The sequence below is a fragment of the Urocitellus parryii genome, chromosome 3, assembly GCF_045843805.1.
Source record: "Urocitellus parryii isolate mUroPar1 chromosome 3, mUroPar1.hap1, whole genome shotgun sequence".
Taxonomy (NCBI): domain Eukaryota; kingdom Metazoa; phylum Chordata; class Mammalia; order Rodentia; family Sciuridae; genus Urocitellus; species Urocitellus parryii.
The window spans coordinates 7,460,352-7,479,177 of record NC_135533.1 but is presented as its reverse complement, the minus strand read 5'-3'; the positions used below and the strand labels follow the sequence as shown (position 1 = coordinate 7,479,177).

The 18,826-nt window shown below is 46.9% G+C and overlaps 1 protein-coding gene across 1 annotated transcript in view; it reads left to right on the top strand.

Moving 5' to 3' along the window:
• The window catches only part of Cntnap2 (contactin associated protein 2), a 1,300,648-nt gene that overhangs the window by 1,263,107 nt on the left and 18,715 nt on the right, over positions 1-18,826 (top strand). Inside the window, exon 22 of the mRNA XM_077795886.1 lies at positions 5,789-6,028. Coding sequence (XP_077652012.1) covers positions 5,789-6,028 — 240 coding nt within the window. The remainder of the gene's footprint in view (positions 1-5,788; positions 6,029-18,826) is intronic.

Below are 18,826 nucleotides of genomic sequence, written 5' to 3'. Positions count from 1 at the left end.
CTTGTTCCAGATGAGCATTTCCAATGACACTGGCCAAGTTTGACATCAGTTCACTACATTTTTGAAAACCATATGTTTGGCTCCAGCTCTAATGAAACATGGTCTTAAAGCATTCTAATAACCACAAAAAAATTCTTCTAAAAACCTCTCTGTGTCATTTCTATAGACTTACTAACCAAAACAAACAAAAATCCACAAGATATAAAAGACAATATAAGATAGTCTTTTTCGGAGAGAAATTGTAGCTAATGCAAAATGTTTGACTTCCCTTTCAAATGAGACTCAGTTTGCTCCTCTGGGAGGTGGGATTAATCCTATACAGCTCAGAGAGTTTGTGTCTGTCAGCTTTCCAACACTGTAACAAATAACAAGAGATAAAACAACTTAAGAAGAGGAAAGATTTGTTTTGGTTCACAGTTTCAGAAATTTCAGCTCCTGGTTACTTGGCCCTGTTGTGTTGAGCCTGTGGCAGCACAGCCCACAGTAGCAAGAGCCCAGGGTAGGAAAGGCCCATTCACCTCATAGCAGCTGGGAAGCCAGAGGGAGAGAAAGGGAGTCTTAGAGCCCGGTATTCAACCGCATGCTACCAATGACCTCGGTTCCTTTCACTGGGCTTCACCTCTTCAAGGTCCCTCCACCTCCCTGGGGACAGGACTTGAGCACACAGGGCTTTGTGGGACACTCAAGATCCAAATGATAGCCAGGCACGGTGGTGCACGCCAGGAATCTCAGGGACTCAGGAGGCTGAAGCAGGAGGATTGCAAGTTCAAGAGTATCCTACAACTGCACTATCATTTGAAGATATGTTTTGTGGTCTCAAAGTAAAGAGTAAAAATGACTGGGGATCTAGCTCAGTGATAGAGTACCTCAGGGTTCAATCAGAAGAAAATAAAGGGAGAGATTGAAACTCTAACAGGTTGTTGGAGGCGCCCTGCAGCACTGCATACAGAGGACTTGGCCCAGCACCCACACATGGGCTGAGCTAGATGTGGAGCAGATGCTCTGACACTGCCCAGCCCATGGCCCACATGGTAACCCTCAGGTCCTGAAGGATCAGAAGCATTTATGGCCCATTTGTCCCCCAGGGGAACCAGTTCCAGCCCGGATTCTTTAGTAAAGCGTCCCAACAGCCAGATTTGAAACTACATCCAGATGTGGAAATACCGAAAACCCAGAAAGAAGAAAAGGCACAGAAGAGAGTGAAAGATCCTCAAAGACGACGGGAAAGCCCGAGCAGATATCCACCCAGGGCTGGCTCCCGCCCTCCGCCCCAGCCTTCTGCCCACACTGTTGACATTCCCGCCAAGGTCCCAACCCCACATCCTGACACGGAAGGCCCCTGTTGCCACCACTGTTTTCCTGGTGCCCGATCCACCATCCGAAGCCCATTTCCTGAACCTCCACGACCGTCCTGTGTCTCGTGTCCCTCTCCTGGGGCCATCTCTTGAAGCAGTGGGAACCCCATGTTAAATGGAGAACCCGTGGATAGATGTGCCTTTGAAACCGCTCACTTTCAGTGATGCGGCAGTGTCTGGGTTTGGATAGGAGGGGTCCTCCAAAAGCAAGAGGTTTAGAGGTGACATATGGGGCTGTGAGAGCCTTACCCAATCAGGGAATTCATCCCCAGGTAGGGGTTAACTGGGTGGTGTCTGTAGGCGGGCGGGTGAGGCTGGAGGAGGTGGCTCCCTGGGAGTGTGCCTCGAGTGAGGAGAGCTCTCTCTCTGCTTCCTGGTGGCCACGTCCTGAGCAGCTTTCCTCCACCACGCCCTTCCGCCACACTGTTCTGCCACACCTTGGGCCCAGAGCCAAGGAGCCGGCCATCTATGGACCGAGGCCTCTGAAACCCTGAGTAACAAATCACCTTTTCCTCCTCTAAAATTGTTCTTGTCAGGGACTTTGGTCCCAGCAGTGAAAAAGCTGACTAAAACAGACAGGGAAAGCTGGCCTCCTTCAAGGCTGGGAAACTGCAGAGACCCTGTGAAACAGAGCTGGCATCAGAAGCTCCCTGCCCGCATCTCTAGCAGGGCGAACCAAACCAAGCCGCTCACGACAGAAGTGACCGTGGCTTTGGTACTGGGCGAGCAAGTGCAAGAGGAAGTGGGAAGACAACTGGGCACTTCATCCAGCTCCTCGACATCACCCCATCTCAGCCCTGGGACCAGAGGAAGAATCTTTGGCCCAGTAGTTTGCAGGAGCCTGGGCGGCTGATGCCAGCCCTTGGGCAGAGCCGTTGCTATGTTAGAAAGATAACTGGAGACGTCTTCAAAATACGGTTCTCATCACCGAGCTCTGCAGCCTGAGCGTGTTGAGTTTCCGACTGAATACATCTTCATGTGGCAGTCGGGGCCCCTCCCCGTCTAGTGCTGTTTGGGGACCCAAGAGACTCCCACGGTTCCCTCAGCACCACAAACCCCATGACGGTCAGGTCAGCCGCGAACGCTCCTTCCTTCTCCTCAATACCTAGTTCCAAGGCTGGTCCCTGGTTGTCCAGGTAAATGCGCTGCCCTGGCTCCCCACAGACTGCGATACTCCTACCAAACAGTTTCTCAGCTCCCAGAGCCGCACTGGGCGCGAGGCTCTGGGGCCCGTCTGCCTGGCTCACGGGCTGACACACCTTCAGCATTTACAGATTCCTCCATTAGTTTCTGTTGGGTTCTGAAACTAGGGCAGAGAGAAAAAAAAAAGAGGTCCCTGATTTAATTGGCAGAACAGCACGTGGCTTTTGGGCACCAGGACCCTGGACGGCCTCTACTTAGGCCACCCTTGAACTAAGGGTTAGTTTGGGAGAAGGATGACCTCTCAGACAGACGGCAGGGGGTGCGCGGGTGAGTCCTCAGTGCACACAGAGGCTTGGGATTGGATTGGGAAGGTTTCCCGACTCCAAATCCTCCATCGGATATCAGCAGGGACTCTGTAAACCTCAGAATTCCTAGAAAATTGGACAGTGAAAAAGGAATGTGCCCAATTATAAGCCACAGGAATTCTTTTTCTTTGAAAAGGAAATAAAGAATTTTGAAGGAGAAAATAAGAAAGAAGTATTAATTAACAGGATGTCTGAGCAGGGGGCCTTGTTGAAGACGTCTAAGAGGGTCGGGGAAGACGGGGGGAAATCAAGGAGAAAAATCAATCCAAACCAAGTGAGTGGGACTTAAAAAACAGCGTACTACAGGGACGCAGCCACATCAGTGTTTATAGCAGCCCAATTCACAATAGCTAAACTGCGGAGCCAACCTAGATGCCCTTCAGTAGATGAATGGTTATATACACAGTGGCTTATATACACAGTGGAACATTAACATTAAAAGAGAATAAAATTATGGCATTTGCAGGTAAAGGGAGGGAGTTGGCTAAGTGAAGTAAGCCAATCCCAAGAAACCAAATGTTGAATGTTTTCTCTGATAAAAGGATGCTGATCCCTAATGGGGATGTGTGGTGGGGGTGCCGAGAGCGTGGGGGTAGGAAAGACGGCAGAGTGAGAAGGACATCATTACCTAAGTACATGTATGAAGACCCGAATGGTGCGACTCTACTTTGTGTACAACCAGAGATAGGAAAAACTGTACTCCCTATGTGTACTATGAATTCTAATGCATTATGCTCTCATATATAACAAATTTGAATGAATTTTTAAAAAGGAGTCTGCTTCATACACCACAAAAGTGGGTACAAAGGTCTTTTCATGTACTTTAAATATATATTTTATTTATTTAACAAAATATAATTTGTTGCAGTGAAAAAAAAAACAAGTGAGTGCTGCTAGTGTCAGCAGTATCTCAAAGCAGCTAAAAGGTCATAGGAAGGTATTTATTTGCTTTATCCAGATATTGTTATTATTCTCACCCTCCCATGTTCTATAGTAATGCAAAATTCTGATCATTATCACTGAAGTTTTACCCCCCCACACCCGACACCCCCACCTGCCCTTTGGAACCAGGGATTGAACCCAGGGGTGCTTAACCACTGAGCCACCTCCCCAGCCCATTTTTTTTTTTTGAGACACAGTCTTTCTAAGTTGCTTAGGGCCTCGCTAAGTTGCCGAGGCTGGCTTTGATCTTGCAATTCTCCTGCTTCAGCCTCCCAGAGAAGTCCCCATCCTTAAGGTTTAACTGGTCATTAACATTTTTTTTAACAAAATTCACATTTTATGTAGATTGAAATAAACTATACAAAATCGATTTTCTTCACCAGAAATAACAGCAATATTTTCTGTATTATTTCCAGATAAACCGCAAAACATTTGTTTTGTAGGTTTGACGAGGCAGTAGATAGAGTCATGGAGAAAGAAAACAGACAAGTTGCCCATATCAACGGCTGCCGCAGTCTGGCTGGGCACAATTCAGGAGCCACTTGTCAAAAGAAACAAACTTTATTTTTAAAACTACAAACGCCAAACAAAACAGCTCCTCAGGAAAAACCCTCAGAGCCCAACTGCCACCACCGGCTTCCACAAGCCTCTCCCACACACCAACCACCACCTCCCCCAATCCTCCTGCTCTTGAGGCCGATTGGCTAGGTCGCGTGGGCGGAGCCAAAGAAGTCCCCCAATGAGCAGTTCCGTAGTCTGAAGGGCAGGGAAACAGCCCAATGAACATGACCGCAGAGGAGCCAATCAGCTAGATGTTGCTGGGGCCACTGTGAGCCAATCATCAGCTAGCAGCTTGAAGGGCAGGGAAACAGCCCAATGAACATGACTGCAGAGGAGCCAATCAGCTAGATGTTGCTGGGGCCACTGTGAGCCAATCATCAGCCGGCAGCTGGAAGTTTGCTGGCAGCTGGAAGTTTGCTGGGGCCCCTTTGGCTGTGGCTCTCAACAAACGGCCTCTGATCTGTCTTGACCATGAAGCAGAAGTGTTCAACATTTACCTGCTAAAATGAAGGTGTAGGCTTGGGAAGGTGTAGGCTCAACAAAGGGGTGTAACAGCAACAGCCAGACGTGGAACCACCGCGGCCGGCTCTTCCTCTCAAACTGTAACTGTAACTTGTTCTTTCAGTTCACTTGATAAAGACAAGATCTGTACTGAATTCTGTTTGGTGAGCTCACAACTCTAGTTAATTCCCTTAATTATCCATCACAGATTTTGACACACTTAAAGCTCCTAGTAGTCAAAGGTCCACAGTAGGCTTCACGGTCACATTTCATAAGATGCATTCCTTTCTTATACCTCCTCAAAATTTATTTCTTCAAAATTGATAATAATACCTGACAACTGGATCCATGGTAATAATACGTTTTATAATCTAAAAGACTCAACTAAAACAATTCCAGAGTGCTAGTAGCAGAGGTCATGCAGAGGGGAAATTGGTGCTTCCAATGGGGTCTTCTGGAAGCACAGACAAGTTTTCACAGCATGAGAGCAAGAACAGGAGCCAGGTACACAGGCAGCTCCCCAATGGCTCCTGTGTTCACGAGAGGCCTGTAGGCCACGATATTCGGTGATAAGTGACCTCCATGTATCTTATGGCTTTTCTTCCAAATATCAAATGTAAGAGAAAGCCCATTTTGAAAGTCTTTCAGGTATTTTCAACAGTTTCTGGATGGTCAGTGTGATATAGGTGGCTACCATTAAGTCCAGATCATGATTTATATCAAAATGTACGTTAAGCAAAGCCACGTTACTTGCCCTCTGCTTTGTCAAAGTGTTCCTCAGGTTTGCTTTCAGAGGCTTTCGTCCATTAACGTTTCTTCTACAGCTGAAACCCCAAAGTCAGACTGGGCACGGCATCGTGGGACAAGTCTACTGTGCCGCTGGAATTCAATGGAAACCCTCTCTCTCCTTTTTCCTTTTAGAAACAGGGAAGATCGACCAGGAGATCCACAAGTACAACACCCCGGGGTTCACAGGCTGCCTCTCCAGGGTCCAGTTCAACCACATCGCCCCGCTCAAGGCCGCCCTGAGGCAGACCAACGCCTCGGCCCAGGTGCACATCCAGGGCGAGCTGGTCGAGTCCAACTGCGGGGCCTCCCCGCTGACGCTGTCCCCCATGTCGTCCGCCACCGACCCTTGGCACCTCGACCACTTGGATTCAGGTAAAGCGCAGAGCCTTCTTAGGCTGGTTGCTTTATTCCTTTAGAAACTTCTGTTCCTGGGGTGGGGGGTGGAAAGGGGGCGTGGAGGCAGGAGATGGTGGCAGGGGACGGACCTCACTGCCCGAGGTACAGGTATGACTGCACTGTGCTGAGCTCTGCACCGTGTACAACCAGAGAAATGAAAAGTGGTGCTCCACGTGCGTACGGGGAATTGAAATGCATCCTGCTGTCCTGTCGAACTAACTAGAACAGAGTTTAAAAAGGGGGAAAAACGTCTCTGTTCCCGTAACCATAATATGGCTCATAGCGAACCTGACTTGAAGATATGGAAAAGCAAGAGTTCTCTCATCACAGGCAGGGTGCTCAGACCACGGGGGCCACTCCTGCTCTGCCAGAGTGAAGAAGGGAGGGGTGAAGACTGCAGGAATTAGGACCCTCTCTTAAACTATGGGCTGCCTCAACGGGTAGCCACGGGGCCACCACGGGATGATCTGGTCACATCTTTTTCTCACTTTGGCACCTTCTGAATCTGAATGAGTCCGTGTTCCAATGTCAGAAGTGATTTGCCCACAGAGATTCCTTTCCCCTTCTTTATTCAATTCATACCACAGGCGTCCAGAGTTTAAGAGGTGTGTTTAGGCTAACAGAACTCAGTGGACGTGGCCCCACGTCTGCAGGTGACAAGGTCATCTGAAAGCACAGGCATTTAAAGTGAAAGGGTGTAGCTGTTGGATGCAAAATTAATTGGAGGAAAATCCGACGTCTACCTAACCCGGAGCGCTGGAGAGACTTATTAAGTTGCATTTCCACTCCTGGTTCTTCCCGAGTCGACCGTGGGCGGACCTGGGTAACCTTTCTAAGCCTCTGCATTTTTCCCCCTATATTATATGGTAGTTTTATGTGTGAATTTCTGAGGAAAGTCCACGTAACTTTACATATGACTCCACTAAATCCCCCAACAGTATATGAGGTCACCCTTTCTCCACATCCTATACAACATGTGGTATCTTTCATCTTAGGGGTTTTTCATGATTATACGTAATAGTGGGGTTCACTATGACATTAATGTAGGCAGAGAACATAACTTGCTTCGTCTCATCCCCTAGTGCTTCCCCTCTTCCTCTCCTCCCCTCCGCAGTCCCCTTCCGCTATCCTACAGGTCTCCCTTCTATTTACTTAATCATTTTTAATCGGCGCATTAGAGTCAAACAGCAGTGACGTCACTGTGCCATCTTCGCCTGTGCACAGAGCAAGACGTGATGGATTTCACCCCCCAGTCCCTCCCTCCCCTTCATGTCCTACCTGTGAACTACTAACCTCCCTTCGACTTTCATGAGACCCCTTTTTTCTTTTATTTTTCTCTCTAACTTTTCACATGTGAAAGAAAACATTCAACATTTGACTTTCTGAGTCTGGCGTGGGTCACTTAGAATGAGGTTTGTTCTCCAGTTCCATCCACTTACCAGCAAATGACACAATTTCACCCTTCTTTATGACCGAGTAGAACTCCACTGTGCATACAGACCACATTTTCAGTGTCCGTCCATCCGTCCGCAGGCACCTAGCTGGTGCCCCGACTTGGCTGCTGTGAACCGTGCTGCCGTCAACACTGGTGCACCTGGGTCTCTATAGTGTGCGGGGGTCAGTTCTCTTGGATAAATCCCGAGACACAGGAGGGTCGTGTGATGATTCTGTTCCTAGTCTTTCACGGAATCTCCACACTACTTTCCAGAGTGAAAGTTGTGCTAATTTGCAGTCCCACCACCAAAAATGTATAGGGGACATCAATCCCTAAGTGACCTCCAAGCCTAACATCCAGCAGGTCTCCAAGGGTGTGCCCTAAAGACAGGAAGAGAACTAGGGAGGAGGCCCAGCCCACCACTGCGGAGCACCCCCAGAGCAAACTTCCATACTAGTCTCCCCACCTCTAGAGTGCAGAATCCCAGTGAGGTGATGTGCTTAAAACACTTAGCACACTTAGCTGCGATTACGTCAACAATCATGGTGGTTACTATTCGATTAGACACAATTTACTCGAAAGCCTCAAGGTCCAGTGCAGCCTTTCTAACCCTCCCCTGACGCAGACTTCCCACTGGGGACAGTTGGTCATATAAACAGTGGGCGTGGGGTAGCTTCGGTCCTGCTCCAGCCCTGGCTAGTTTCTATCAGCTCCAGCACGGTCAGCCCTCGCTGTGCCTGGAACCTTCCTGAAGCCAGACAAAAGCCAGATCCTGCCATGGTGGGAATAGCCAATTTGCAGGCTCCACAGCCCTCTTTGTTCCCCGCACAAGGATTCCTGTGACAGGAGGGGGGCGCCAGGGGCCAAGGGCACTGGAAGAATCTCCTTGTGTGACTGCTGCGGGGCATCCACACAGGCCGGCTTTCCTCGAGGGCCAGCTGGAACAAAGGAAAACACTCTCGCTGCAGAAGGAAGAGAGGAAAGGAGAAAAGACACAGAGGTTTCTCAGATAAATTCCTCCAAACCCAGGAGTGGACCAGCTGATGGAGGTTCTGGCTGCTGCAGGTAGATGCTGCCAAGAAACTGGATTCAGAAATATCTAAATAAATAATTTTTTTAAAAAAAAAGAAAGAAAAAGAAACATCTGGATGCTACCCCTGGCCAACACAAGCAGCTGTGCATTATGACTTGATTAGACAATCATTGGCTCTTAGGTAGGTGAGACATACCTCAGGGCTGAACAATTTTATTTCATGTATTTTTTTAAAAAGTCATGATTCAGGCAAGACGACTTCCCTCTTTTGATCGGACACATTTCAGTTAGGATGCGATGATCAGATGAGGATTCTGTTGCCCACATGTAAGGTTGGCCTGTTGTGTGATGTGAGTGATATTTGCAGGAAAATTGCCACTTGCTCTTGACAGAGGGTTCTTACTGGGGTCCATCAGTTTCAGTATTGATCCAGTCATTAACCACTTCAGTAATTGGGGAAATGCTCACACACACACACACACACACAAAAAAAAAACTTTTAAGTGTCTGTGAACTCTTATTAAAAGGACAGAAAGCAGCTTACAAACCAAGGCAGAGATTCATCTAAATAACGTGATTTGATGTTTTTTTTTTTTTTCTTTTTCACTTAGGTAAACGGTAATATAAGGGGCAATGTAGGGTGAAGGGCTAAAAGGGGCAGAGAACTTATGTAGACATGTGGGAAGTGCTTAAGAGAGCCTCCACTGGCCCAGAATCAAAGACAAAAACTCCTCCTCTACCCTCTTAAATTCTGTGCTAGAGGCCTGCAAATTAAACTGATGAGAGAAAGAGTAACAGGAAGGAAAAAAAAACTTAATTTGTGTGCATAGAGGAACTTACAAAAGTAGTTACTTAATAAATGCTTAAAACAAAAGACCTATGTACCTAACTTACAGGGAGAAGGGAAGGGAAAGGAAAAGTTTATATAAGAACACAGGGGTTTCCAGAACAAATGAGAGATTATAAAGTTTATGATGTGCTTGTTATGCAGGCACAACGGGTCCTGATCCCTCCTTCATGAACATAAAGCACTCCTGGTTAGGACATGGATGGTAGGTTTATTCTTGTTCTGCCTGGGAGAAGAACTCACCCTGAAGAGAGATGGTGGCTTCACTTTCTAGAACTTTCTGCCTTTTGTCAGATAAGGCGAGTTCAAATTACATCTCTTTCTCCATCTATTGAGTCTTAAATATCTTTGGTTTTAAGTGACTTTCATACCTACTCTGGGCCCGCACAGCAGCATCACACCCGGTGCTGAGCTAAGCCTTTTGCTTTTTCCAGATCATCTTTGATATCAGAGTAGAATCGGGGTCCTTGCTTTTAGATATTCAGAAACAAAACCACCGCCCATCCCCCAAGGCCCCATTTCTTCCAATCAGTACCGTGAGGTCTGCGCAGGGTGAGGACAGGAGGAGAACAAGGGTGAGAGGGGCCAGAGCTGGCTGGACCTGGGGATGGGGAGAAGTGGACTCGGACAGGGGCTCTCCAACAAGTTCTGCTCAGCTGGGAGCTGGTTAGAGAAGAAGAACCTCAGAACCCCCCCCCTGCCGCCCCCAGAGGCACTGGCCTAGCTCCATCCTAGGGGACTCCCAGGTGAGTCGCCCCTGGCACAGGGAAGTCTGAAAGTGCTAATCTAGGGCCGACCTCCGTCTCTGCAGCACTTTAGAATTAATCAGCCAGGAGCTCTTGAAAGGTCTCCACTGAAGTCTGCATCTCTGAGCCATCAAATCAGACCCTCTGGGCAGGGGCGCTGTTATCCGCAGATATTAAACCTTCCCCTGACTCCTGCCTGTAGCCAAGGTTGAGAATCACTCACCAAGTAAGAGGGGCCACTGGCAAGCCCTCGAAGGAAGGCTACCAAAATAAAAAAATTAAACACCCCCTTTAAAAAAAAACACCCCAAAACAATGGGGCCGTTAGGTGGCGCACCCACAAATAAAAGGGCCAATGCAATGAGCTGGGGGCTCCTCCGAGCATTTCATAAGGAAGCTCTCCAGAGAGAAGAGCTGTTTATGGAAATTCCAGGAGACCTCCCCTGCCTTTTTGAAACTGGAAAAGCAGATGTGAAACAAACAAACAAACAACAACAACAACAACAACCAAAAAAAAATAAATAATATCTATCTATATATCTATATCTATATCTATATATCTATATATATATCTATATATCTATATCTATATATATCTATATATATATATATATATATATATAGAGAGAGAGAGAGAGAGAGAGAGAGAGAAAGAAAAAACGCTCCGGAGAGGGCCAGACCCCGAGCTCCGAGGAAAGCCAGGCTCGGGGTTTGAGGAAGTTGTGAAGTTGCCCTTCAGCGTTTGGAATTGGCTGCAAACCTCATTTGAAGACTCTCACAAAAGATGCTGCTTTAAAATGAAGTGTGTACATTTCTGAAAATGAACCTTGCTGGGAAGAAGAGAGGGTCTCGCAGTCCAAGTGACCCACTGGGGCCACCCAATTCACACTTCTACCAGGATATCTGTTGTTGCAGAAACCTGGTGTTGGAGTGGAAATTAGAATTCCAGACATCTACCCTAAGGTCTTGCCGTCTTCCTGTTCCCATACACTTATTTTTCTTGTGTCTTAGCTGATATCAAAGGATTAAAAGGGAAATGTAGTCCAGGGCAATATCCATTTTCTCTTCGGGAAGACCGCTGAGTTGCTCACCACCTCTCCAGTGCTTTGGGGCTCCGTCAGTGTTTCCAAACATGAGGGACATTTATGGTTAGTCAGGCTGTGCACCACCCAGCTCCAAGAGATGCGATCCACACTGTAGTCTGTGACCGTGTGGTGGCCTTGATAGCGGGCCACCAAACCATTGTGGAAAAGGAAAGTTGTTTCCTGCTCATTCCTCTCTCAGTCCTGATTCTGTCCAGGCCAAAGTCCCCCGTGGCTCTGGGCCACTTCACATTCCCCGGTGCTTGCTCGTCATCCTTCAATAGAGAGAGGGCAGGTTAGAGCCTCCTCAGGCAACCGAGCTGCCTGCAGATGTGACCTGGTACCAATGCATTGGGGTAAACGACAAATGGGCTCCTCTCCGTGGAAATGAGGAGATGAACCACTGGAGCTGTGCATGGTCACGAAAGAAAGAAAAAGAGAAGGTGATCCCCACACGACTGGAGCTCGGAAGACAGAGGAGTGGTTTGTGACCAAGGCCTAGCGGAGGCTCCGGAACACACCCCTCGGGGGAGACTACACAAACCCTCCCACGTGGGGGCTTAGGTGGATTCGAGCCACCCCGCCCTGCTCCTCAGAAACATCTGCTTTCCTGCTTCCCCCTTGATAATAATCTGGTCCTTCACCGCCTCAGTCTATGGCCCTTAGCAGCCCTTCAGAACAGTGGTCACCAGCAGGGAAAGCCACCCGCACTGAGTTCTGGTCCATTCAAAGGGACACAGAACACAGGGCCGTGGCTGCGGTTCCCCTCTCAGACTCTCTCCAGCTCCAGTTTCTCTTTATCAAATTCAGGGACTCTCATTTCCGTGGAAGGGGAGGGAGCGGCCAGCAGGAAGCCAAGTGCAGATGGCCTCGCACATTCTGTAAAAGGTACAAACAAACACCAGAAAAAACGGACCCAGGAGTGTGTGGGGCCGCCCATCCCTGCGCCAAGGAGCGACCGCAGGCTGCACGGCTGCCCCACGGGCGTCCCTGCTGGGCCTCGGCTGCGTTCTCACATTCGTGGCACTTGATACGGACACGTCACACCACAGCCCCCTCCTGGAACCTTGTTCAGAACATCATTAGCAGAGGCCAGGGGCGCCAGGACCAGGCTTCAGCCCCCGGGGACCTTCCCGTTATGAAGAGGATGCCTGCCGCTGTCCCACAGGACTTGTCGCACAGGTCACCAGGCATGTGACGTGCTACATCTCACCCCAGGAGGACCCCAGAAGGCATGTGACTTGGTACATCTCATCCCAGGAGGACCCCCAGAGAACAGGCCTCTGAAGCTGTGGCCACTGTTGGGCTCAGTCTCTGGCTCCGGGCCCTAGAGCCAGGAGTGTCGGATAGTGAGAGGCCCACGGGGAATGCTCCCTGCCCTGCAGAGGGAAGCGGTGGGACCAGCCAAGTGCAAGGTGGTTAACCCCACACAGCTCTCCTCTCACCCAGGCCCACGGTCAGAGGTGTCAGGAGTGCTGGGTGGAGGATCCGAAGTCAAACTCCTCCCGGGGAGTCACTCAGGTTCCTAGCTGTCACGGGGAACCACGGGGAACACGGTCCTCGAGGCCACTCCACCTCCCCATGCCCCACGGGTTCCTGGACATTTCTGTCAGGCACTGGGAACTGGGAGCCCAGCTGTCTACTCACCCCACCAAAGCCCTGCCACTGAACAGTGCCTCTGGTTTCTGAAGCCATCCCACCCCATTGCTATGACTTTTAATGAGTTGATTTATTGTCTGTATTCCAAATTTCCTTTCTACCATCTGAAGATAAAATATTTTTATATCTTCATGTGCAAAAAGAGTTATGGATATGACGAACATTTAGAAACTGCGCATATCTGTTCTGTTTCCTTCATAAATATGAGCTTGTAGCTTGCTTTCTTTACCACCTGCGAACAGTTAAAAATAATCTTTCCGGCTCTCATAATTACATCTTTATTTCTGAGCAGACCTCTTTTCTCATCCTTGTGCTAAGATTGCATAATTAATGCATTTTATCTCTTACACTCAACTTCTTTATTATCCTATTTGTCTTTTTTCCTCTCCAGTAACCAACACAACACAACACACACTTACTCCAGTGTAAAGAAAAGTTATTGCTAGCCACTTGCTAATGTGCATTTTCTTACAAATGTTCCAAATTCTGCTTTTCCTGCAAAAGCACCAAGCACATTTGTATCTCAAGTCAGATAAGAGTTACAGAATTGGGTCTAATGATCATTTTCATTGTGCTCATCTTTTTTTTTTAAATAACAATGTTTTCATGGCAAATAGCTTTATACCCATGGTTTTATTGAGTCAAAGGATTTATTTTTCTATTTTTTGGTACTGGGCATTGAACCCAGGGGCCCTTAACTACTAAGCTACATCCCCAGCCCTTTTATTTCTTTACTTAGAGGTAGGGTCTTGCTAAGTTGCTTCTGGCCACGCTAAGTTGCTAAGGATGGCTTTGAACTTGTGATCCTCTTGTCTCATCCTCCCAAGCCAAGGACAAATGCGTTTTTAACTTTGACCGCTATTACAGATCACCTTCCAATGGCACATTCCCATCAACTGTCCAACAATTGCCTTCTCCCACCTCCATCCACACAGCGCATCATAATGTTCTTTTACATTTTGTTAATTTTTATTTGAAAGATAAAATTGTTTCTTTAATTGGTACTTCCTAAACTACAAGTGAGATCAAGTACCTTTGTATATGTGTATATAGCATATGCATTCATTTTTCCATGAGCTATCTATTATATTCTTTGTCCAAAGAGTTATTTATATATTTATATCCTTTCCTATTGTTTTGCTGGTCGTTTGCTAATTGATTAATAAGGATTCTTTACATATTCAGTAAATTTAGCTTAATTTTTCCCCCTTGGTGGACCTGTGCCTAGAGCCAGGAGTGTCTGATAGTGAGAGGCCTCTGGGGCCTTCTCCCTGGCCCTGCAGAGGGAAGCAGTGGGACCAGTCGTTCAGGCACCGTTGGCTGAGCCTTCTCCCTGCACCTTTTTTCCTGTTTAACTTGCCGTTCACGCGTGAGCTTTCTTCTGGACTTCCCGGTCTGTGACACTGGGTCTGGCTCTTCATGAGACGGAAGCAGGCTTTGAGCGCTCACTGAGGTTTTATGATGGCATTTCCTATGATTCTGTTTGTTCGGAATTTTCCACTCCATCTTTGCACATTTACTTTTCCATGTGAACTTAAGAATTCCTGTCTCTTTATTAGGATTGTCTAGAATTTTTATTGGGGTTGACTATGCATAATTTGATTACCTGTGACTCCCCATCGCACCATGCTGAACTTCTTTGTCCTTTTCCAAGTATGTTGATTCGAGTCATTGCCATTGAAACTAATATGTTTAGAATTATGTGGGGAATTAGTGAAGAAGGCAGGCTCAGCTGATCAGGATGAGGATTTGAGGTAGTATGTTTCCAGAATGCTCCCAGGTGATATGTTGCTGCTGCTCCTTGGGCCACACTGATTGACAATGATAAACTTGGCCTTGACACATTAACTGGTAGATTTTACCTGCACAACCACTTGAGCTCGGTGCTTTGTGTTTGAGTCAGTCTTTGACAACCCTCTTAATTTCTTTTATGATAATTGATCTAATTAGATTCCCTTTCTTATCTCAGATCATTTCTGTGACTTTATGTTTTTCTAGAAATTCATGCATTTTAATAGGTTTTCAAATTCATTTACATCGAGTTGAACAAAATAAGCTTTTATAATAATTTAATTTTAATTCTAGAAATTTTCTTATTAGTTTTTCATATTGAATATTTATGTCATTCCCTGCACCCACACACACCTTTTTCTTCTTGATTAGGTTATCTTCTTTTTTTCCATTTTCTTTCCAAGAAGCAGCTCCTGAATTTCCTTATTAGTTTTATGATTTTTGTTTTATTCTTATCATGTACTTTTATCTTTATTTCTTTAAATTTATATTTGCTCTTTTTAACTTTGTGATTTGAATGTTTAGTTCTCTTATTTTCATTATTGCTGTGTGTCTGTAAGTGTGCGTGTGTGTGTGTGTGTGTGTGTTCTCTTGTACAGGAATATGAACCAAAGTCAGCACATCTGAGCTCCAAGCCAAATGTTCCCACTAAGGACACTTCTGCTGTCCCAACCCCACCTACCGGTGCACTGTCACTCCAGGTGCACTGTCCTGATGTGGAGGTGTTAACTAGGCTTTCATCTGAGGGACCTGGGAAGAGCAGAGAGACTGGCTTGAGTTGCCACAGGCTCCCCCCATGCCTGAAAGGGCAGATTGGCAGGCCTGAGTTCTGAGAAGCAGTGGGGGAATGTGTTCTTCCAGGGCTCAGCCACATTACGGAAATGACGTCAAAAACATGACTAAAAACAAAGGGAAGCAGGGTCCTCCTCTCCGGCAACTCCCAGGTGCTACTTCCTGGGCCAGGGGGCTGCCTTCGGTTCCTTTCTAACCAGCCTCCAGCTCTCTGCAACACCACCGTTAAAAATTCAAAGGGCATGAACATCCAGCTTTGGTACACTGTCGAAAGCCATGGTTTCCGCCTTTCTGTGGATTTTTCTTCATTGGCACTTTTCCTCGGCCACTCTTTCTAGCTTTCTTTCCCTTCCTGCACTGCCATAGAGTGTGCGCCCTATTCAGCTGAGGATCCTATCCCCTTCTCTCCAGACCATCAGCCCCCCAACCCCCACTCCACCCGGCAGAGCACTCAGAGATGCATTTCCGAGGTCTCTGCCTGACAGTCTTTTCAGCTGTGAACCTCGTCACGTGGGGCTGGCTAAGTACAGGGTGACCCAGTGGTACCCGTTGCCATGGTGACTTCTCGGTTGATGGCAGAACCACTGACTCCAGCAGGTTACAGCCTTCATTTTTGACTCCTTTCTTGGGCCCCAAGAATGTTAAGCTCAGTGGTTCCTGTTCCCCCACCTTGAGGCCTCCTCCTGTACCCCACTTCTGAGTACCTTCTCATCTCACATAGGCAACTCTCTGGCCTCCCATCACGGGGCTACAGGGACATTCAGGGTCGCACAAAACTCTCCAAATGATGAGCATCACCTCTTTTGCCAATTCATCACTTTAAAAAACACTGTGGTAGAATCCCTGGGTGAGTTCTCCCTGTCCCCAGGGAGTCCCCGCCTGTCCCACTTGGAAATAAATGCCAGTTCCACATGTGCTGGCAAATCAGGACCTCGTGTCTCTAGGCCTGTGGGCTCAAAAGTGGCAGGAACATTATCCACATTATCTTTTTGAGCCACAGTCACCAGATTTTCACAGGAAAGTCGCTGTGTAGATGCAGATCATGAATAAATGATAAGGTGATTCATTCCTCTGAGATCTATGGATGATTTCACCTGTTACCATACTGTTCAGAAATGTCTAAAGACACAGTCAGATTCTGATTCTGCTCTCGAGTTTTTGCCTAGGAGCAACCAAGGAGCAACTATGAAAGGCTTTTAAAAAAATTGAATCTATTTTACGTTAAAGTATAAATGTACATTAAAATCCATAAGAATGTGGGATGCAGTTATTTTGATGAGAGAAGATGAATCGCTTTGGGAAATCCTCCTTAGAAAAAGCTAAAAATGGTCTCAGTCATTTACTTAGGAATTTTAACTTTTAGAAAACTGGAAAGGATACAAACAAAAGTAATGATGATTTTGTAAAATGCCTTCAATTGCCAAAGTGCTTTCAATGCAGTAACCCCAAAAACGTAGGCTAACTGGACATTTTTAGCCATAATTTAAAGATAAGGAAAAAAAATGCCTCCCAGAGAAAATAAATGCAATCTGTTTCCTCTGCAAATATTGAATAAGCAGCAATGGTGTGATCTACCTGCCTGAGCGGCAGAGCTACCTAGGGAGCTTTGTAGAAATCCTGCTACCTGGTTTCCATCCCCAGAGATTCTTGCTCAAAAGTGTACAGAGAGTAGCACAGTCAGGTCTAAAGTTCAGTGGCCCTTGCTGAGTTAGAGCTTTTTCCAGCTTTCCCCCCAGTGCTGGGGATGGAACTCAGGGCCTCACACATGCTGGGCAGGGGCTCTACCCCTGAGCTGCATGCCCAGCCCTCCTAATGAAAATTTTGAATTTAAACATAAAGAATTCCACTTGTTTATTCTGATCTATTTTACTATCTCCTTTTCCCACCCTTTAACTGTGATACGGAAGTCTAGAATGGTGCATAACTTGCATACATGGAGGTAAAAATCCCTGGTGTTTCTAGAATGGTGTATAATTTGAATACATGAAGGTGAAATCACTACTGCTAAACACACATCTCTTTTTTTTCCATTTTTCTCCCCCCCCCTCCAATATGGACTAAATCATCCTCAAGGCTGCTAGAGCCAATTAAATATTTTTTCACACTCTGTTGACAGGAGGAGAAGAAAAGCTGTGACAGAGCCGTGGCTTGTGCTAGGAGCTTATCATATTATCTTTGTAACAACATGAGCCAGCACCAGGGGATCTGTTTGTGGGGAAGCACTGGGCAGCTTAATAACCAAGGAGAGTTTGTTTTACCGGCTCCTCTAATGACCATTAGCCCTTCCACAGACCAACAAGCAAAGACATTTGTCTTCTGAGGTCTACAGTTAATTCGAGAAGAAAATAGTTCAAACGGTAATGGAAATAGATTGAGCATGTTGCTTTTATATTCACTTTCTGAAGTCAGCTGTCTTAGAAAAAGAGGCATTGTCTTGGGATTGGGGTGCTAATGCAGCTAAAAAGAGTATTTCAAAACCAAGGGCCCAGAGGGGCATTGATAAAAGACTTAATATATGTGCAGAATTAATTTTTAAAAGCGCTTTAGGTTTGCTCACTCCCCTTCCCCCCCGTAGACCACTCGGTGGAGCAGGGTCTGCCCGCGTCTGCCATCTGGGCCTGCTCCACTGTGTTCTCAGCACCCTCCTCCTCCAGGTACCAGTTTCTGGAAATTTAGGAATAAAAAGGGCCAGTTTCACATTCTGATGAAATAGCAGCTGTCATGCAGACATTCCATAAATATGGGCAGAGCCTGTCCAAAGAGCAGGAGCGTGTTAGGCACCCCAAGCTGGATGCTGCAGCCTCTACAAATGAGAGGCAGGGGCTTCAGCAGAAGATCAAGTCTTTTTAAAATGCATTTTATTCTTCACTCTACTCCTTTAAAAGACATATGATGGTGACAAAAGCCAACCGGTAGCATCCAGCCATTTCCAAGAGAGCCATCTATAAATTGTGGCCTTTGAATTGATTAGGAACCTGCACAGAGGGGCAATAGAAGGACCCTCCTCCTCGCCTGATTCCCAAAATGATGTCATGTGCCTGTCGGTTCCCACAGTGATGGAACTCATCTCCTAATCAGGTCTCAGATGACAGAAAAGTGGTTCTTCTCAAGTTCCCACGTCATAAATCCCAGATGTCCAAAGCTTCTCTAATACTTGCCCCATGGGTGTCTCTTAGCAGAATCCTGAAGAGGACTGACCCAGGGTCTCCTGAAGATTCCCATCTGAGAGCCATGCCAAGGATGAAGGATATCAGGGAATTCCTTAAAATGTCCATTTGTGGTTCCTCACTATGACCAGTTGCTTTCCCCCTGCTTCTATCAGTATTTTCTCAACCACCTTCTTGGAAACTGAGGCCATTTATATGATTCTGCCAATTCTGGCCTACACAG